Genomic DNA, 23488 nt, shown 5'->3' with positions numbered 1-23488 from the left:
TATATAAATATTTATAAATACTTAAATACATAGAAAACACCCATGACTCAGGAACAAATATCCATGCTCATCACACGAATGAATGCCTTTACCAGGATTTGAACCCGGGACCATCAGCTTCGTAGGCAGGGTCACTACCCACTAGGCCAAACCGGTCGTCAATAGTACCTACAAATGTTGATGTTGTGTGCAACCTTTTAGTAGTTCTGTCTATACACATCAATTAGTAGACATAACTACTACATTGCCAAAAAGTTGCAGATTTATACTGGAAGCGATTAGGAAGAAGAGCGGGGCGCGTCTTCATGGATGACACGAACTACAGACAAAAAAAAAAAACATTTCTTGGTTAGGGGCTCCGTTAATTTTTCTTTTTATTTTATATTAATCATCCTTCCTTGCTTTTCACTAATGTTTTTTTAACACATTATCTTCTTTTGTTCGTTTCCGAGCTCTGCTGTTTCCTGCAGCTTAGCCATGCACAAAAGTTTTGAGACACTGTTCACACCTTCGGTTTTATGCTAAAATCTGTTCTTGTTCTTTGCGTAAGCCTAAAAATTCTTTTAATTTATGTAATAATAATTGATCAATATTGTTACTGACTTACGAAAAAAATTAATTGTAAATAAAATGTGATAGTACAGGATCCGCGGAGTGCGAGTTCTACTTGAACTTGGCCGGTTCCGCGTGCCGAACTCGCATGGTCAGGGTCGGAGCGCGGGGCCCCCCCAGGCGCGGGGCCCTTAGCATATGCTTTTTCTGCTGTTCGGTTAATCCGCCACTGTATGAACCGCATTAAGATGTTTACACAAAAATAGAAAAAAAAACAATAAATTTTGGGGGTTCCCCATACTTACAACTGAAACTCAAAAAATCTTTTTTCATCAAACCCATACGTGTGGGGTATCTATGGATATATTTAGGTTCCTAATATCATTTTTTTCTAAACTGAATAGTTTGCGCGAGAGACACTTCCAAAGTGAAAAAATGTGTCCCCCCCCCCTGTAACTTCTAAAATAGGTAACAGAATGAAAAATCTAAACAAAAATTAATATACATTACCATGCAAACTTCCACCGAAAATTGGTTTGAACGAGATCTAGTAAGTAGTTTTTTTAATACGTCATAAATGGTACGGAACCCGTCATGGGCGAGTCCGACTCGCACTTGGCCGCTTTTTATGTATGTTTAAGATAATATTGTTAAAAATTAGCACCGAACCGACACACATATAGAATTGTCAGCTTTAAAGCGTCTGGTAAAAGTTACCGCCGGCGGAAATGGTCTGGCAATGTTGATCATAAATTTTAAACAATATTTTCTAAAACATACATAAAAGTCAGCCATGACAATTTAAGAAAAGTTAAAGTATTATTATTACCAACCTTTTGCACCTGGTACCGGGCAAATGGCCAATATATTAGCAAGTACCTATGCAGACATTAAAAAGTACATACTAACACTATGTTATCCTATATATTTTATTCATGAGAAAATAAGTAAGGTCTGGCGGCTCTGGGATCTTGGACTGTATGTGCAAAACAAAAGATAGGGCACGCTCAGGTGCAGCGTTATCTAGAATAACCCCAAAAACGCGGAAAAAAGGCTGTTTCATACATTTTTTCTGATCAGATGTATACGTTTTACCTCACGAGCTTGTTAGGTTCATTCCGTACATTTCATTATTTTATAGAAGATTAAAAAGCGCACTCGATTGCAAGCAAGACTGCAAACACTGACTTGATAAAATTTTACTTACCCAATATTAACTTCATTTTACAATAACAAAGTCTGGCCTTCCTCAAACTTGCGCTACCTTTATACACCTTAACTTTAATCGTTATAGTTACAATGGAACGAATACGTCGTATTATTGATAAAACAGCAATACTCTGTGTCGATTCGACGGCTCTTCCGTTACGATTCGCATACATTAACTATTGTTTTTATGGCATAACCATCGCGCGTGGATGCGCCTATACGTAAGCTAACTGCTATAGGTCTACGGATTAACTAAGGTGGTCGGTAAGAACTTATTATGGTCAACTGCAACTGGTTAGCTAGGCTGCATGAAGCATATTTTTACTATATTATTAAGTAAGCCAAAATGTAATATCATTTATTAATTATAAACTAGTTTTAGTCCTAAAACTCGGCAACCTTCTTGTTGAAAAATCACCGCGCAAATCCTTTACTAAACGCCTGAGATAACCAGCATAGTGCAGACCTATGGTAGGTAGGGGAGTACCCATTTTGGTACTGGTACTGGTGAGGAAACCGGGAAATAACCTGTGATGACGGGTGATGGTTTAGGAACGAGGAAGTAAGTTGGTCATGCTCGGTTGTTGAACTAAGAATAGTCGACCTTCGAGATCGAGTACGTATTCGCTGTCAAGATTCTCGGAAACAATACTGATTGATTTAATTAAGTTTCAGCTGTCAAGACAAAGTAAATTTACACATCTTAGGCAAAAGTAAAACGCGCGTAAGCTCATAAAAATCAAATGTAGGGAAATGTAACGCGCGTGGAAGATCGTACCGCCGAAACGACCGCACCTATACGCGCAGAAAAATACGCTATTCTGAAACCGCCTGATAGCCCTGCCAAATAATAACTATTCACACACATGAGTAAGCATTCTTCGTTTAACCATAGGTATTTAAATCTAAGTCGAACCCATTGGCTTCGAGCACTTAGATAGGAACAGTTTTATATAGGTACCTAAATATTCACGAATAGTATCCCGGTATAGGCAGTATCAATACTTAGTAGTGGATGAGACTAGGTCTCCAAACTATAATACATACCATTTTCTAATAGCTTTACATAATAAATGGCTCTATATGTATATCTACAAAACAATTAGTATGGCAGGAACTTTTGGCGCCTTGGTCTCCTCCTCCTTTCACTGAGGGTCGTGGCTACTTCTAGGGAACAGCTTCTCTTGGACAATTTGCCGCCACTTCTTTTTGTCTGTCGCCGAATGTAGGGCACCGTGGAGCGTCACATCAAGGGCTGAACGAATTTGGTCTGTCCAACTCATTGGGCTCCTGCGTCGCGGCTTCTTGCCTCCGATTTTACCAGTGATTACCAACTTTAGGTTATCACTGTCTTTCCAGGAATGTGGCCAATAAACACAAGCACTTTGCGTAAGCAGATGGTAGACAGCCTGGTTTTGATGGTCTATCCTATCAGGTACAATTGATGTTGACTATGCCTATTACAAGAGGTAATGTGCTAGTTAACACGAGCATGTCAAATAAAAGTACATACTCCATAGATGTTCATATTGATATATACCTTGACCGACTAACCATTAAGTACTTATCCTTCAAAACTAATATTTACAGTACTTATATTTGCTGTAAAATAAAATAACATACTGTGTGTTTGTGCTAGTGGTAAGCCCGGACCAGTTTAACTGGAATAATGCAGATATAACAGGTGAGATAATGGTTACGTTAACACTCTTGAATTTTTTTAGATTACAATTACTGTAGGTATATAACAGGTTTTAATTAATTAAGTTGTTTTTCTACCCCACCTAAGGATACATGTTTCAATCGTATGCATCTTTTAAATGTAATTTAATTAACCTAACAAGCGCGTCGCGCGAGCGCGAGCTAAGCATCTCCCTCTCCGTTTTAGCTTTGGCAAAAATGCCTTTCGAATTACGGTGCATCAAATGTCCAGTTTGCATATGTCCGGCGTTGTCTTATACGTTTCTCAACTCTCAACCAATTCTCATTTTTTTTTTTTTGAGCAGATCCATCCATTTATGGAAATGGTGGAGCATTGGGGGTTCGCGAGGTCTTTAGCTCACAGAATACACTATTTACTAGTTACTAGTCCTATTTGGTACTTGTTTTAGGAAATAACGGTACAAGTATTTAGGGTAGAGGCACAATGATCAATAGATCTGCTTCCTTGCAAGACGGAAAAAACACAATTTATCCGAAAGTTGACGATATTTTTGAAGAATCCCTAAAGGGCATACGAAAAGGAAAATTTACTTTCCTGAAGGTAGACTTGTTTTATAAATATTTACGTAAAGGACACAGATCCAAAAATACAACAACAGGTAAAATACGCGATAAATGTCCCTTTTCAGTGACAATTAAAATAAGTAGCCGGTTCCGGTGAGGTGTCGTGTCGGATCGTGATGGCATAATTGTCCGCGTGTCGGATTAAATAAATAAATAAATAAATATTATAGGACATTATTACACAAATTGACTAAGTCCCACAGTAAGCTCAATAAGGCTTGTGTTGAGGGTACTTAGACAACGATATATATAATATATAAATATTTATAAATACTTAAATACATAGAAAACACCCATGACTCAGGAACAAATATCCATGCTCATCACACGAATAAATGCCCTTACCAGGATTTGAACCCGGGACCATCAGCTTCGTAGGCAGGGTCACTACCCACTAGGCCAAACCGGTCGTCGCTATTGTCGATTGAATGTTTTTTTTTACACCTTTTTAATGTTTTAGCAAGCCATGAGGGCAAAATATGGAAACATGCTCAAACTTTCGTTAAATAACTGAAAGATCATGACAGGTATCACGTAATTTTAAGCCATAGAAAACTAAAAATCTTTTCCAAAAAGAACACTAAAATAGAGCACCAAATAACAATTATTTGTATGTCCTTATATTAATTTATGCTAAAAAAAACTTAAATTGTGCAAACACTGAGGTGCAGGTCGTTATTTTAGGCATTTTACCTGACAATTTTCAGGGTTTCATGATAGTAAACAACAACAAGTAGGTACATTGTTAGGTACCTACCTAAGCTTAATATTTTCTTGTAATGCATGATCTCACCTTTATAGGTGAGATACTTAGTCTTATGACTAAGTAGGTAAACAATGATGCAGCTGGCTCCTTCAGATCTTCTCTGTACATAAGGAAAAGAACTAGTCACTGGCCCTGTCAAGTTATTGACAGACATCCTTACATCGAACTGATAAGGCGCTGTTGACGATTATTGTGTAACTTCGCATTGTCAAGGGTCTGAATAATCCAGGTCATAATTATTTACCACTTACAAGCTTCAAAACTAAATGAATTGACCAGAAGGTACTTGACGTGCACTTGATAACCGTAACAACTATGCTTAACTCATATAGGAGAAGATCACACTTATGAGTGTTGAGACAAATGAGGAAAAAAATAAAAGAGTAAACCGTTGAGCAATAAACAAAAGAACAAATACTTGTCTTAATGCAGTGATGCAGGCGTAGATTCCTACTATACCTAGTCACTTAAATTGTTTTATTTGTGTCGAGTTAGATTATAACTTTTATAAGTACGTATCTAGTAGTCCTACTTAGTCCCTACTGGATCATAAACCCACCTCTTTTGTTATTTGTTATTACAAGCTTTAAGCTTACCCTGTTTGTGATTTGTTTGTATGGGTCATATTTTGCAAGCTAAATTAGTCCCGCTTCCCATTATTCATTTACATACATATATACCTATACTCTGTATCTTTAGGTATTTAAATAAAAGTAAACAAACAATTTGTAAATTTTCGGATAGTTATAACATTTATTCGTTATCCAACCAAATACAAAACCGCCTGGATCTGTCACTGAACGTCACTTTATCCTACATTATTTGATCATGTAATGTCTTCATCTACCCTCAACTGGCGGTAAGGAGCCATTTGAGGGTTGTTTTTTTTACATTTATTTAAATACGGAAAGATACACAGTATAAATTGGGTAATATTGCAATATTATGGTACTACCTACCATTCACAAGCGCTGGTGACCTGGCGGTAAGAGCGTGCAACTTGCAATCCGGAGGTCGCGGGTTCAAACCCCGGCTCGTACCAATGCGTTTTTCGGAACTTATGCACGAAATATCATTTGATATTTACCAGTCGCTTTTCGGTGAAGGAAAACATCGTAAGGAAACCGGACTATTCCTAACAAGGCCTAGTTTACCCTCTGGGTTGGAAGGTCAGATGGCAGTCGCTTTCGTAAAAACTAGTGCCTACGCCAAATCTTGGGATTAGTTGTCAAGCGGACCCCAGGCTCCCATGAGCCGTGGCAAAATGCCGGGACAACGCGAGGAAGAAGATGGTACTACCTACCATTCAAGCTGATCTGATGGTGGACACAGGAGGTGGCCATAGGAACTCTGTGATAAAACGACGCAACCTAGTTATACGTGTTAGGGTTTGTTACAATTGACTCAATGACTATATACCAATACCTACATTAGTTGCCTATTAAAAGAAAAAAACAGTCAGCGATGAAAGCATTTAGGGCCTACGCTAGCTGACGCGGACGCCCGCCGCGTGCGCACGCACGCGGGTGCTATTTGTAGGTGAAATCCGCCGCACGCGTCCGCTTCAGTTAGCGTTGCTCATACTATTTTTCGTTAACCCGCTCGTCCGCTCCGTGCACCCGCGCCAGCTAGCGGAGGCCATTAAATCTTACATGTTAAAACCTTGAACAATTCTGTTATACCTCCCTACTCATCTTGTCTTCGTTTTGTTTAAGTACATAAAATACAGTCTGTTAGCTCAGAACTGGCACAACATGCCGACTGTGTTTACATGCGGTGCCGTGATTCCTGATTACTTCGAAAGTGACGTCATTAAAGAGGTCTCGGATTTACCTGTCAGCATTAAATATGACGTCACACGGTGAATGTAGAAATTGTACACGGCGATGTAACACGGCGTAATAGGTTTATTGTAGGCAAAATACCTAAAAAGTACAAAGTTGAAGTGAAGCCGAGTGGTACGTAATTATGATTGAAGGTAACTAGGTTAGGGTTACTTCGTTAATGGTACAATCAGAACCAGGGTTTTACCTTAGGCTCCTTAGGGCTAAAAGTCGCCATGGACCCTAACTTAACCAAATCTCGCAGTAAATTTGGCCGGAAAACCACTAGAAAACTAAGAAAACTATACTCATCCCTTTTTTGGCTTACGGACAGGCCTTACGGGCACTAAGAATGGTGCTAGTTCAGTGGAGTCACTCACGAATTCGAGCCAATCGTGAAGTCTAGCGGAACTAGTTGCAACCAATCGTGCAGTCTAGCGGAACTAGTTGCAACCAATCGCGCGCGTGATGCGAGCTCAACAACCACTACACACTGCACGATTAGACCTATATATATATATATATATATATATATATATGTATATATATATATATATATATATATATATATTTGCATATTCTTATTAGACTGCACGATTGGCTCGATTTCGTGTGCGTGACACCGCTGTACTGGCCCCATTCTTATTGTCCGTAAGGCCCGTCTTTAGATATATATGTCAATGGTACAGCCAAAATAGGGATGGATTATGATTTAAGAATTTATTTCTCCAAAAGAATATTACAATTCACTTACATAGAGAAATACAAACAATCATAATATACATTATTTACACAATTAGTATTTTCCTCGCGTTGGTGTGGTGTAAAATTTTCGTGTCTTGAAACCCTCGCCACGCTCAAGATTCCATTTTTGAATCTGCTAAATTAGCACGAGCGGTTGCTAGGAACTACTTTTCCCCCTTGTAAAACAAATAGGTACCTACTTAACTAATATCTTGTTACATTTCTTTTTATAAAAAAAAAATAGAATTAGACCAAACTCTGCATGACTTTTGCTATGATAAAGTGTAATCAATCATTATTGACCAATTTCTATGAAAATGTGACGTTTACTGACGCGGCTACCATTGTAGGTTGTAGGTAAAATCCGTCGCACGCGTCCGCGCCAGTTAGCGTTGCTCGAGCTATTTTTCTATAATCCGCTCGCCCGCTCCCTGCACCCGCGCTAGCTAGCGGACACCCTAAGTTAAGAACGTGCAAGACGTTAGGTAGACGGACTTCAGTACCCCTAGTGTAAATATTTTCGACAGCGAAACGTGACGTACGCGTTTGCGTTAAGTGTCATTTTGTATGAGATTTTTGACTTTCCAAAACGTCCCGCTTGGCGCGCTGTTTAAAAACCCATACAAAATGAGACTTAACGCAAACGCGTACGTCACGTTTCGCTATCGACTAAATTTACACTAGGGGTACTGGTCACAAAAAGTTCGAAGAAAAACCAGATATCCTTGTACCTAAATAAGTTTATAATAGACGCCATTATTTAAGTTTAGAGCAATTTTATAATTCAACCATCTTCTTTTGACATAATTTGCATATTCTTATAAAATTGCTTACGATAGTTTAAAAATCCCAGGACAATTTTTATGAATTGTGTGAACCTTGCGCTTTGCGCGTACGATTACGTTGACTTTTGGGCCGATTTTTGAATTTCGAGCGCTTGATTTCGTCACTTGAAAATCTTTGGAGAACGACGAATTGATATTTTTGAAATACGAGCATTAAGGTAGAAGTACTAGTGCTCGACGCTGCACTAGTCACCGACATGGGCACTTTATTTCATGGAAATATAGGTTAAATTTGAACAACGAAATTTTTTCTGTATTTGAGCTTAATCCTTGTCACTTTGACATAAAGTGCCCATGTCTAGTGCAGCGTCGAGCACGTAGTGATTATATGCTCTTTGCGTCGAGCACTAGTACTTCAACCTTACAAATTGGGAATCTAGTGGTATATTGACCACTCGTTTCAATTCTATTAGTATAATTTAAATGCCTAGTAGTGGAGTGGAGATATATTAAAGGAAGCCACACGAAATTGAGCGCTTAAAATTAAAAAATCGGTCTATCGGAATATGCTAATGGTAGTAATGGTACAGTCAGCATGATAAACATGTGCATTTAGCTACTTTGTTATTTAGTTGTGCAAAGTTGTTGTTTTGGCACTACTTATTATTTATGGGAATATGAATAATAATAGTAAATTTTGACATCCTAATTATTATTCTAGTCTGTTTTAGTTTGTATTTGACATATTCATTTATTAATTGTTTTTATATTCATTATTTAAATTAATTTTAATTTTACTATGACTAGTTTTTTCATTGTTGAAAGAATTATGTCAATATTATCAACGATTTATATATTATTATTATTTATTTATTTTTTTTTATTATTATTTTTTTTTTTTTAAGCCGATGGTCCCGGGTTCAAATCCTGGTAAGGGCATTTATTCCTGTGATGAGCATGGATATTTGTTCCTGAGTCATGGGTGTTTTCTATGTATTTAAGTATTTATAAATATTTATATATTATATATATCGTTGTCTAAGTACCCTCAACACAAGCCTTATTGAGCTTACTGTGGGACTTAGTCAATTTGTGTAATAATGTCCTATAATATTTATTTATTTATTTATTTATTTATATTGTGTTTGAATTTGATTTTAATGTACTTACTAACCTCTAGCTATAACGATGGTACTAACATTTTTAATGAAATTTTGAAGATTCTGAAATAAAAATAAAAAAAATATATTTTTTATTTGTTGCTAAAATTGAACCCCGAGCTCACGAAAGATTTAGATACAAATACAAATATTTCAAAACGAAAGATATGCGATACGATAGCGAACATGCGCATCAACGAACAAGTGCACAAACGCGGTTTGCGCACCAACGAACTGGCCCACTTCGTAGTGCCCGTAACGTATGTAATTAGACCCTAAGGCAAGTGTACAAGCTCGTAAGGCCCTTATTAGATAAATATATATTATTGATTAAGTAATACAGTCAGCATCAATAGTAGCGGATGAAACAACGCGCCAAAGGTATCTGAAATCCCGGATAACTTTTTCTAATATAGGTAAATTTCTAAAATTCACGTTGAAAAGTATATCTTTTACAGTCATAATTAATGCTCAACGAGGGGTGGGGGGTGTAGGGTTAGGATGGCCAACGCGCATGTAACTCCTCTGGAGTTGCAGCCGTACATAGGCTACGGAGACTGCTTACCATCAGGCGGGCCGTATGCTTGTTTGCCACCGACGTAGTATAAAAAAAAATATTTCATCTAAAATGCATAATTATGTTAATCCAGGGTGGCTACCAGGAAAATCGTAATTCGTCAATTGCGGGCATTTTTCTCTGTCACTCTAATTACGTCTTAGTGAGAGTAAAATAGAAAGATCCCCGCAATTTGCGAATTTCGGTTTTCGTGGTAGGCCCCCAGTTATGTAAACGTAAATGGAGCAGCCTGTACCGAATATGCGCCGACCGGTTCTTGTTTTGCTCGGCCGGCCGGTTCGGTGTGATAACAGATGCGCTCAGTTTGTGTTGTGATATGATATTTGCAAATATTATGTTGTTTACGAATTAGATGTGTATTAGGAATGTCACGAATATTCGAATTCGTATATACGAATATTCGCATTATTTTAAACGCATCAAATGAAGCGGATGTTTTGCGAATGCGAATGTGCGCAGGTCGTTCCTGTCTCGTCGACTCGCGTATGGGCAGTGCGCCCAAACTGTTTTCAAGTAATGCATTTTTACCAGTAGACAGCATTTCTCAACACTTTCTAACATCCTGTTCTAACAACCAGATGTGATGGGGTCACGTTCGCCGGGGCGGGCGTGGCCTCATACAACTCCCTTGTTCGAGACAGGAGCCAGGGTTTCCTAGTTAGCTCAGAGAAGAGGGTGCCGGGTGAGACAAAGAAACACAGGTTAATTCTGTAACATAAATTGGCGGGCTTTTATGCCGGTTTATTATAAACTAAGGTTTCTTAAATCTAGACGTCCTAGGCTAGGTACGACGCGGGGGATGCTTCTAATTATTGTAACGGTACGGCGCAAATCCTAACCTAACTCGCGAGTCTGGGATCGGTATCCCCTAAGAGGGAAAGGGGTAGCGAGACGGTTAGGATATGTGCATCAGGGGAGTGCCTAGGGTGCCTTTACGCGTCTAAAATGCGCCGGCTCGGACCAGGGCAATAGGGAGTATACCGGATGCCCTTACGCGTCTAAAACGCGCCGGCTCATACCGGGATACGAGGTAGGGAAGGTTACGTAATCCAAGTCCCCTTACGTGTCTTTAAACGCACCGGCTCTGACTGGGCTATGGGAATCAGGAAGGGTAGGGTGGCTGGGGAACGGGAGCCTTAACGCGTCTTCAAACACGCCGGCTCGTACCGGGGGAGCAGTGGTCCTCACAGCGGAAGACTGTTAGGAAGATCGTTACATATGTTTTATGTAATAACAGATTTTTTCTAATTAGGAATGATAATAACAATTACATATTCCCTAACATTCATATTCGCATTCGGATATTCGCATCCTGGACATTCGGATTCGCATCTGCGAATGTGAAGATTTGAAGAATGCGACATTCGTGACATCCCTAATGTGAATGTATTGCCTGACCACTTGCGGTATACCGAGTGACTCCTGGGAGAAACTAGCGATGCGTAGAACGGAATGGCCAGAAACTGTGCATAAAAAGATAGAGCAATACGAGCAGCGGCGCTTGGAAGACCTGGATGCCAAGCGCCATCTCCGTAAGACGCGACCGAGGCCCTCGTATACCTATACCTACAACCCAGCTGGCCAGCTCCATTGCGCACCATGTGATCGCATTTTCAAAACCAAATTTGGCTTTGCAAGTCATATTAGAGCGTTCCATGTTTCCGAATAAAAGCAGTTGAAGGAGTCGCCGTCGTCGGATACGGCGAGGAGGACTATATATATACAACGTGTCCCAAAACTCAACGATAAGCCGGCACCAGAGGATGGAGCTGCTTATGATTAGTCGAGAAAAAATAAGGAAAAAAATATATCTCACTTATTTTAGAAATTACAGAAAAAAATGAAATTCATTGAAAATCGACATCCCTAATGGTATTTTTAACGACCATGTCTACAAATATTCAAATATTACTGTTTTTTATTTTGTTTTTGGAAACTTCAGTAGCCCTGCTATCTAACACAGTTCTTAAAAATACCAAAATACATGTAGTTTTTACACAAAAAATAATCAAAATTCATTTTGTCCCTACAATTTTGAAAGATTGTTTCTTACAGTCCACTTTCAATCATCATGGTGTAAAAAAATAGTATCGACACCACTATGGCAATTATTTTCAAAAGTTGACGCAACTAACCAAGATTCCAAAATGGTATAATACTTTGGGAAACCTAGTCACAACAAAAAACAACGAATTTTTAAACAAGAACCGACATTTTTAAATGTTGATATTAATCACTTTTGAAAAGGGTTGTTGTTGCAAGTTTTAAAATTTCAATGGAAAATGTGGGTAGTTAATACAATTTTTAAGTCAGTACACTCTGATCCTTTGTTCGCTGTGCACCGTTCCGTATTAATTGATGTGGCTCTCATACTAACAACTCTTGGCTTTGCTTTTTGGACTGGTGATCTGCAAACTGTACTGACCTGGCATTATTTTGGACTGTGATTGTGTTTTGTGTATTGGACTTTTTCCGTATTCTGGATTGTTTAGCGTTTATCATGCCGCTACCGTACACACCGTTGGAATACGCTAATATGCATCTCATTTATGGAGAATGCCGATGCAATGCTAACGCTGCTAGCAGATTGTATCGAGAAAGGTACCCAAATGTTCAAAGACATCCGGATTATCGAGTGTTTATTAATGTACATCAAGCCTTTGCGGAAGGTCGTTTACCATTTGACAGGAGACACACTGGAAGACCTAGATTGGAACGCGATGAAGAAGTTCTCAATGAAATAGAAAACGATTCAACTACCTCGGTACGTGCCATAGAACTAGCTACGGGAATACCAAAAAGTTCTGCACATCGAATTCTAAAACGTCACAGACTTCACCCATATCACTACAGGCGTGTGCAGACGTTACTACCGCGGGACTATCCACATCGGGTCGCATTTTGCCGTGCGATGCTGCAAAAGCACAGGGAAGATCCCCAATTCTTAGACAAAGTTCTATGGTCGGATGAATCAACCTGCAAGAAAGATGGCTATTCAAATCTACACAACTTACATAGTTGGAGCAATGAAAATCCGCACTTGATGAGAGAAGACAAATCTCAGTATCAATTCAAGGTTAACTTATGGACGGGCATCTTAAATGGAAATGTAATTGGACCCTTTGAGTTACAAGGAAACCTTAATGGTGATGGCTATTTGACCTTTTTACAAAACGACTTGCCTGAATTATTAGAAGACGTGCCTTTACGTGATTTACAAAACATGTGGTTTCAAAATGATGGTTGCCCAGCTCACTATGCCCGTGCAGTGCGAGAATACTTAAACCAAGAGTATCCAGGGCGTTGGATCGGGCGACTTGGTCCTATCTTGTGGCCACCCCGTTCGCCCGACCTGAACCCCCTGGACTTCTTCTACTGGGGCTGTCTTAAAGACAAAATCTACTCAAAACCTTGGACGAGCTTCGCCAAAAAATCACACAAGCTGCGGATCATATCAATGGTAGAAGATATGCACGACGGATAAAACGATCATTTCTAAGGCGATGTCATGTCTGTATTAATGCCGGTGGCAGGCAATTTGAACATTTACTGTAATATTAATAATGTAGTAAATGAATTTAAAAAAAAGGAAAAAAAATTGTACCATTTCTTTGCATTTATTCAACATTTTTCAACAACAAAAATCCTTTTTTGGGTACAGTAAAAGTGATTACCGCCAACATTAAATAATGTCGATTCTTGTTTAAAAATTCGTTGTTTTTTTTTGTGACTAGGTTTCCTAAAGTATTATACCATTTTGGAATCTTGGTTAGTTGCGTCAATATATATAGGTATAGTGGTGTCGATACTATTTTTTTACACCATGATGATTGAAAGTGGACTGTAAGAAAAAATCTTTCAAAATTGTAGGGACAAAATGAATTTTGATTATTTTTTGTGTAAAAACTACATGTATTATGGTATTTTTAAGAACTGTGTTAGATAGCAGGGCTACTTAAGTTTCCAAAAACAAAAAAAAAACAGTAATATTTGAATATTTGTGACATGGTCGTTAAAAATACCATTAGGGATGTCGATTTTCGATGAATTTCATTTTTTTTCTGTAATTTCTAAAATAATTGAGATATATTTTTTTCCTTATTTTTTCTCGACTAATCATAAGCAGCTCCATCCTCTGGTGCCGGCTTATCGTTGAGTTTTGGGACACGTTGTATATATATAGACTGCGGAATGAAGTATCGAGACAAATCATTTTGGTTTCACGATGCTTTTTGAACAAATATTATGTAATTATGATTTATCTTTAATAATAATAAAAAAAAAATCCATATATAGGTAAAGACATCATTTTCTTTTTGAGCTATTACAGAATGGTTACTTTGGACGCTGATTGTACCAGTGTAATTGAAATACGTATATAACTTAAGTAATTTAAGCCTAGGATTGCATCCTTTAAATTTCCGGTGATAATTAACGGAGTTTAAAACAAACACGGTGTAGAGCCCATTGCAGTCACTCTATATAAATAATAATAAATAACAAGTCTGGTAAGACGCTGACTTTGACCTAATATGCTTGCGGCCAGTTGCGGCGCTACTCATGATCGCAGTTTCAGGCCTTTCCAGTGAACTCAAGAATACATCAGTTACGTCACGTTCAGTGAAGGAAAATCACATAAATAACATTATTGTCATTGACCAAAGCGTAACCGAAGGTCTCCATTTTGACTCGAGCATTTTTCTTTCGTATGCCCGGATGTTCTTCTCTACAGGTCGTAATTCTTAAAATGATTCAAAATTCTGAAATCGACATAAAGGACTTAAACGACAATACCGTCTATGGCGCTTAAGATCATTATGAGTTCACTGTGATAACCAACTAAGTATTTTTCAGTTTTATATTTTCTAATTGTAAGCTTACCGCGAGGTCTACAGCTCACAGAGCCACTAGTATTATTAATTAATCAATCATTGAACCTGAGAGTCGTTTGCACTTTGCATCATTGCTTTTTAGAGTCATTCACGATAAACAGCCGTCTTATCCATTTGAAAAACTTAAGTTTTCGAAGGGTCATGTACGTGGTGCCCTCAGACTTAACGGCACGCTTTCCGCTTTTCGTGGCAGCTTTCGATATGCTGCAACGCAATGTTGGAACAATTTACCGCCACCAATCAGAAATTGCAAATCCGTTACCTTAAAAGAGGTAATTACAACCTTAAAAAGTATTTCCTCGTAACCCAACAAGTTTTATAACTAACTCTCTCTCTCTCTTCCTTTCTTATACATGTTATTTTCCTGTTCTGTTGCTATTCTGTTCTTTTTTAGTTTTTAAGTTTTAGTTTTTAAATTTGGGTGCCCTGAATACCAGTACCGCGTATCAAAGACACGGCTTATGCTGAGCGGCATCCTATTTGGTGTACGTGTAATTATTTATTTTGTTGTTTTTATGCCAAATAAATATTTTCTATTTCTATAAACGCATGTAAACTTGGGGCCTAATTCGACAACCGAAAATTAATGCCTCCTATATACAGTCAGCTGCAGAGATACCGACTCGCAGCACAAATTGGTCAGCGAGAGAGATGTCCTATGTGATCTGCATCTGCACACGGCACTCTTACTCTACTGCTAGTGCCACCATAAACGTCCGATTTATATGAGTCCCCGGCAAGATGGGCCGAATTTCTTCTTCCCATACAAACTAAGTAGTTTTAAAATGAGTTGCGTTCTCATTTTAAAACTACGTGTTGGATAGCAACCAATTTGTGCTGCGGGTCGGTATCTCTGCAGCTGACTGTACATTGGAGGCATTAATTTTCGGTTGTCGAATTAGGCCCCAAGTTTACAGGCGTTTATAGAAATATAAAATATTGATTTGGCATAAAAATAACAATGAAACTTTGCACGATCATATACAATGACATAATATATATCTATGCCTGTAATTAGTTTATCTTTATATAACTCCAGCTTATAAAACAAACATAATAAAGCAAAAACAAGTTTTGCTCTATTATGTTTTTTTTTATACTACGTCGGTGGCAAACAAGCATACGGCCTGCCTGATGGTAAGCAGTATCCGTAGCCTATGTACGACTGCAACTCCAGAGGAGGTTTGTTTTACATAAACTTAAATTCGATGTATTTTTTTAACTATGGAATCTGAAGCTACATAAAATAATTACAGGCATTACTATATTCTATTCCAGGTAAAAAGTTTCAGAGCAATTTACCTAGTTGTTTTAAAATGAGAGCTTATCTACGTTTGTATGGAGAACCGAGCTTGCCGCGGACTTTTAACGTTTAAACTATGGAGTGTGGAATTAAGAGGAGTGACATCTCTTATGGACCTTATGGTAGAACTGTTGCAAAAGTGTCCAGCTGTCAGCTATAAATAATAGTTCCTCTCCAGAGTAGCGCTAGAGTAGCTAAGAACCTAGGCGCTTTTGACGGAGTGAAGTGCGCTGTCTATGATTTGATATTTTTGTTCAAGTATTCTAGATATTGTAGCGCCACCTATTTAAGGTTTTTTGATAACCCTTTTTGGTACATGGAGATTTATTTCCTTACCTTCCGTAGTTTACACACTTTGTTGCTGTCAAATCGGTACTAAGATAGCATAGACGGACAGGTACATTGGTTACCTAGGCTTGAAGTGCTTTAAAGGTGTAGATACACAGCCTAGAAAGCGCTTAGGTAAACAAACTATGTCACATGACATGCATTCTCGCGTCGCACGACGTCACAAAATGATGTAACAGCTTTTTACGTTCAAAAATAACAGTGAAAACGTGATGACAAGAGTCCAACAGTATTTCCCAGACATTTCAGAGCTTTAGGTCAAAAACAGCTTCACATAATGTCATGTTGACTGATGACGCATCGGGGAACTACGCGCAAATTACTCTTATAATATATATGGACGGCGTTGAGCGGCGGGCATCATTCGTAGACTGACTGTCACGACAGTGTGATCGTAGTTCGATTGAGTTGAAACGATAACAAGATGTATAAGTTTGGTAAGTTTTTATTTAGAAAAACTGTCTACATATTTAACTTTGCGATAATTGGACACCCCCGACGCAAAAAGTAATATGACGCAAATATCTGTTTGTGACATCGTACCTAGGTCTCAAACGGATGGACCGATTTCGATTTGTTTTGTTTTACGTGAAAACGAGTTTTCTTGCGGTAGTTCTTAGCTATGTTTGATAGGTAAATATCGATCGAGCAGTTTCAAGAGTATCAGCTCTATTCCAAAATAATGTAAGGCATTTTTGGCATAAAATGGTTTAAAATCTTATGATTAGCTTAGGGTTTTTTTTAAATTTAAATGTTATGAATGTACTTTGATAACTTTATTTTGTTATTAGAAATATTTTTTCATTTTCATAATAGTGAAAAGCGTCTTATTAAAAATATGGAACTACCTATTAAAGATACTATAAAATTATACAAGTTACATAATATATATGGCATTGATTAATTTTAGCTGCATTAAAGTTGGCACAAATCACATACTAATATAATTTTAAAAATAAACATAGTTTTAAAATACGGATCGTAATGCATCTAGCTAAAAACGGGGTACAATAACATAATTAATAACATAATATTTTGACGACCGGTTTGGCCTAGTCGGTAGTGACCCTGCCTACGAAGCTGATGGTCCCGGGTTCAAATCCTGGTAAGGGCATTTATTCGTGTGATGAGCATGGATATTTGTTCCTGAGTCATGGGTGTTTTCTTTGTATTTAAGTATTTATAAATATTTATATATTATATATATCGTTGTCTAAGTATCCTCAACACAAGCCTTATTGAGCTTACTGTGGGACTTAGTCAATTTGTGTAATAATGTACTATAATATTTATATTTATTTATTAATTATTTATATGTAGATAGATTTATCTCACAGATCCGACATGCAGACATCAACATAATGTCAAGGGTAACCAACCGATAGCAGAGCCAGAGTTTCATTAATGTTTATTTGTTTTTTGCGCGTATATTCCCTGTATTGCTACATTATGGAGAAATGTACGACACGAGCCGAGAAAACAAGTCCATCTTGACCTACTGTATACGTTAAAACAATAAAATTGCCTGATTTTTACTTAAACGTTTTGTTTTGACCCGCGTTTTTGATACCTACTCAATACTGACTTTATGATTAAATAAATAAATAAAAAACAACGCAATGAAACATACCTACAATTCGACCACCGTTATAGAACCTGATTTCAAAAACAAAAAACCAAATTAGTTTACCCATTTAAGAGCACAGTGCCACACACACGCACACAGCCACACATAGCGGTCAAACTTATTTTACCCCTTTTTGTGTCGGGGATTAGAAATACACACTTAAAGGACTTTATCGCCTTGAAACAAATCGCATGCGATTTTCGATACAATACGGGATTTGATTTGATCAATCAATTGAATTTCCTTTGTACATTCTTAGTCGGTAAATAATGTATTGAAAATAGCTTTCGAGGAAATACTAAGATCATAGGTAATGATTATTACAGTCAGTTAATATTTAACAATCTCTAGGTTAGTAGGTATTAGGTATAGTAGTGTTACTAAGTATTTCAAAAATCGGAATATCCTGCCGATTATCCTTGCGTTGTTTAAGCATCATTTTACTGTAGATGGGTAATGGGCCGGAAAATCTGAAGGAATCCTTATCGTGTAATGAACTTAATTGCTGCAATAACAATCTGACTGAAGTACTTGTCGCTCACTTTAACTAGGTACCTATAATGTCCTTTAACTATGGCATCTTCGGAAACCAATAACTTTTTTCTTGGAATATTTTAATGTCTAAATTATACACTGTCTAAGTACTTACTTAGTATCTAGGTCACACAGTAAAAAAAAGTTAACTTCGTTAACAGTTATTGTGAATTTATCAGTATATATTCCAAAGATTTAATTTTTCGGACGAATTCTAATTTCGGACAAATCATGACTGAAATAATGATAGTCACTTAAGGTAAATTGAATCGTTATAAATCTCGTTTGTTGCCTGTTGGAATGGAGATCACTCCTCTGTTCTATTGTTTGAAAACAAGCATGTGTGGCAGCAGTATCAATCTGTAGATATTTAAAAACACTTGTTAGGTAGGTACTGAAAATGACCATTTAAACGAACTCAAAATATAACCAACAACTAACCTTCTATCACTATTTGTCAACAGGCATCCTCCTCATTGCCTCCTACATATGCAGCACCGCAGCTCTCCCGCCCTGCGTGTGCGCACGTGACTACACGCCCGTCTGCGGCTCCGACGGCGAGACCTACCCCAACAGCTGTATGCTCGACTGCGCCGCCCAGACCAAACACGATCTAAAGCTCGCCCACGGAGGCCCCTGCCAAGCTGAAAAACCCTCCTGCATTTGCACATTTGAATACAAACCAGTTTGCGGCATGGACGGCACAACCTACCCCAGCAAATGCGCTCTCGGCTGCGAAAAATCTAGAAACCCCAACTTGGTTAAGCTACATGACGGCCCTTGCGAAACTGAGACCGTCACCGAGGAAGTGAAAGTAGCCAAACCCATTCTACCCACTTGCACTTGCACGAGGAACTTCGAGCCAATCTGTGGAACCGACGGTGTTACTTACAGTAATATGTGCTTGTTGAAATGCGCGGCGCAAAACAAGCCTTTGGATAAAAAAGCTGACGGTCCCTGCGAGGACGTGACTGTGAAAGTAGTGGAAGATTCAAAACAAGAGCCCCCTAAGAAAAGCTGTGTGTGCTTCAGGAATTATGCGCCTGTGTGTGGATCGGATGGAAAAACGTATGCTAACCATTGTGTGCTGGGATGCTCGAGTAACAGTAATCCTGGATTGAGCATGGCTCACAATGGTCCCTGCTAAATAAAGGGCTGGCGTTATTGATACACGCGCTACAAGACTCAATTACCTATTAATCGTTTGTCATAATCTGTCATTAGGACTTAGGTATGTACTTATAACAAAGGGATAAAAGATAAATTAACTAATTTTATTGAAACTTGTAAAATGGTATGCCTTAGTCTGAACGTAAGTTTGTGCTTTTTGAGTTCTTGTAGTTCGATATATTTTACCAATCGTCCCGAAAACAGTATTGTATGTGATGTTTTGTTTACTTATTCGTAAGAATGTTATTCGGTCTGATTGACAGCCTTGCCCAGTTATAGGGCTTATTTAGACAGCGCGAGAATTCGCACGTGAGTTTTCAGAAAAACAGCTCTCAAAATTCTGCTATAGTTATTTAAAAAAAAAACTTTCTAATATACCTACACAAAAGCAATTTAACGTCTAAATTTGCTGTTTTTAAACCTGTTTAATTTTGCACTTTTTAAAACCACTAACATTTATTGGAGTATATCTAATGTTTACCATGAATAATCAATAATAGAAAAAACATTTACTACAATTATGTAGGTATATGGAGTATAAATTCGCGATAAAAATACTTGTAAACCCCAAAAATACTATGCATTTGACATTTTGAAAGACCTTCTACACTAGCGCCCCTAGCGGCGAAATTAAACGTGTCAGCCCTCATTTAATGTAATCTCTCGCGCCGTCTAAATGAACCCTAAAAAATTTATGTGTACGCCTATTCAGGACAAAAAGTTTCGAAAAAGTGCCATTTATATGTATGAAGTTATTGTGATACCTTATTATTAACGAGTATGATAGTAAAGATGAGTTCTATAAAATGTCTTCCAAAGAACGAATATTTTTAAGGCCCCCAATGAGTAGATATGTCATCGTATTGTTATGTCTGATACGTAATTGTATAAGTCCGTAGTATTATATATTGTTATAAATAAACATGTGATAATAAATTTGTGATTTTCCTGACTCCCAGGAGTTAATACCCTCTAATGTTACACAATACTGGGTGTTTGGCACATGACCCGTCAAAATTTTTTGGGGTGTAGTGGTGTCATTTCCTTCCTTTCCGTCCTTGGAACCTTGGTCCTAGGAGCCACAGTTCCCTCCCCAGTCAGGAATTCAGGATGCAAATGACGAAACTATACACCGTGTTTTTTTATTTCCGTTAATTTCAAGGGTGCATTCCTGAGCTTAAATTAAGTAACTTTCTTAAAGACACCGGTATTCTAATTAACTCCATTTCGGAGATAATCAAAATTTTATTTTTATCTGATAAGGCCCTTACGAGCGTGACGTACACTTACCCGTGTGTACCTTAGGGCCTGTTTACATATTGATTAGTGTTTATTACGAGTTAATACGTTTGATACTAAACATAAGTACTATCTCGGATGATCGATGTTCGAAATGACATTGATATGTCACAGTTTTCAATTGTTCGGTTGAGTTAAATGTAATGCCCGTGTTACAACAACGCTATATGCAACATTTAATTACTTTTTATAAAAATAAAACTATTTTTTTGAAAATTCACTATGCCATGTAGTTTCCTTAAACGTACTTACAAATACCCCGAAGTTAACGGAATTCAATAAAAACACGGTGTATAAGGTAATGGTTTCGCTGTTGCCATCTTGGCTACGGACCCCAAAACTCGACATTATTGACCGAGCGTTAGCGAATTCTCCCGTCTCTGATTCAGCTTCGGCAAAAATTCTTTCGTATGTCCGGATGTTCTCCTCTACAGGTTGCATTTCTCAACCGATTCTCGTAAAATTTTGTGAGCAGGGTCGGTATTTCGTTTTTTTGAGAATGTTAAAAATGGCGGACTTAAGGTCCATGGCATTTAAGGCCATTGCGAGTTTGCTGTGATAATGACTTAATGACTCAACTCAATGTGTATACAGGCTGTCTCCCATCCCAACATGGGGCTTTAAATCCAAGGCTCGATTGTATTCGCTGCATTGAGCTACTTTTAGTATGGGATCAACCCCGAAATCGCGAAAAAGATATTGTCTTTTTCATATATTTATGCTGATCAGATGTTGATGTTTTCTGGAAAAGACAAAAAAAAATCGGGATTCGTTCCATAGTAAAAGTAGCCCGATTTAGCGAGTAGAATCGAGCCCTGCATTTAAAGCCCCATAGTGGGAGACATACTGTATTTTATTTTTAATTATAAATTAAATAAGGTTATAAAGCTTATCGCGAGGTCTCTAGTCTAATTCACAGAGTCACTAGTCTAATTTATGGGATATAATCCTTGACTGATGAACCAAGCTGCATTTTCCCACGACTCGACAATACTCGTCATCGCAGAAAACATTTTACAGTACATATGGGGCTACTTTATAGCACTAGTGCGAGAAGTAGCATATTACGTTACTGTGTCGAACATTTAAAGGGCCATATGTACTGTAAAACGTTGTACGATACATGTGCGAATAGGTAATTCGCAACTCGTGTCGATTTAAAACACTCCCTTCGGTCGTGTTTTAATTTATCGCCACTCGTTTCGAATTTCCTATTTTTCGCACTTGTATCGTAATGTACTATTTCACAGCATTCAATGGTACAGGAAAATGATTGTTTTGTACCATCGTCGACACAGTGAACGGATTAATTAACTTATTACAAGGAGTCTTTTAAAAATAGTGGCACTTGGTAGATCACAAACTTAATACGGTTGCCAAAAAATATGAATAGAGTCAGACCAAGATAAGTTGGCAGCAATTTTTACAGCCCAGACTGTGCAAGTGTTATATTAAACGTCAAACTTCTATGACATTATGACGTTTACTTAACACTTGCACAGGCTAGGCTATCATAATCGCTACCAACTTAGCTTGGTCTGAATCTAGCAAACTTGAGGCCTTTATCTAATTACTTCATCGATTCGAAACCTGATTAAACAAATTTCACTCTATAGAAAAAAAAATCACGACAATAGGTCTAAAACGCATTATTATAAATTCGTCCCAATTTTTGTACAAAAGCTAAAAATACTAAAATTGCCCCTAAATGTTTTTTTATCGAACTTAGCGATTACTTTTTTTTGTAATACTAACTAAAATCTAGGGCACGCACAGCCATCTCGTTCAGTGAAAATGAGAAAAGAACCTGAAATAATTAAATTACTCAACGGTCAATATAAGTGTTTGCGAATTCCTTTGTGATCAGTGTCAGATATTTAAATTATTCCATGATTCTTTACATATCAATGTCAGTCTAAAATAAATTGCTAAATGTCCTGTCACGGTCGCCAGTTAAAGGAAATGACATAAAATAAAGCCCAAATTAGATAAAATACATGCACAAAACGTTTAGCCGTTAATTTTAAAGTGACCTTTACATGTAAAAAAATTGAAAAATATAACTCTAAATATCTGACACTGATCACAACGGAGTTCGCAACAATAAGATTAGGTCGTCCATCTATTTATCAGCCACGTACAAATCGTACAATTATTAGCTTAATACCTCCGCCCACAAATGTGTAAGCAAGGGTGCCAAGTTAATAACTTCGCTGACTGTACTGCCATTTCTGGATATGTAGCGTGCTGGAGTAAGTATACTCGGGAATCACGAAAATGGGTCACATTTTATGAAGACCTTATATATATATATATAAATACCCATTTTTATAAATAAAAAATATCGTGTGAGTCAATTTGTATTTACTCAGTAAGTACATATTTAACTACTTATCTTGTTTTCTCATAATTG

At 37.6% G+C, this 23488-nt stretch overlaps 2 protein-coding genes across 2 annotated transcripts in view; one reads left to right on the top strand and one right to left on the bottom strand.

The window, feature by feature from the left end:
* Window positions 1-23488, bottom strand: part of LOC133526296 (SWI/SNF-related matrix-associated actin-dependent regulator of chromatin subfamily A-like protein 1) — a 45469-nt gene that overhangs the window by 3275 nt on the left and 18706 nt on the right. The window lies entirely within an intron of this gene.
* LOC133526184 (serine protease inhibitor dipetalogastin-like) lies at window positions 16749-20712 on the top strand. Its single transcript, XM_061862681.1, has 2 exons — window positions 16749-16882; window positions 19071-20712. Exons 1-2 carry the CDS (start codon window positions 16870-16872, stop codon window positions 19751-19753), a joined length of 696 nt encoding a protein of 231 aa, XP_061718665.1. The 5' UTR covers window positions 16749-16869; the 3' UTR covers window positions 19754-20712.

The sequence above is a fragment of the Cydia pomonella genome, chromosome 16, assembly GCF_033807575.1.
Source record: "Cydia pomonella isolate Wapato2018A chromosome 16, ilCydPomo1, whole genome shotgun sequence".
Classification (NCBI taxonomy): domain Eukaryota; kingdom Metazoa; phylum Arthropoda; class Insecta; order Lepidoptera; family Tortricidae; genus Cydia; species Cydia pomonella.
Note: the sequence above shows the minus strand (reverse complement) of the source record. Positions and strands in the feature narration are given on the sequence as shown.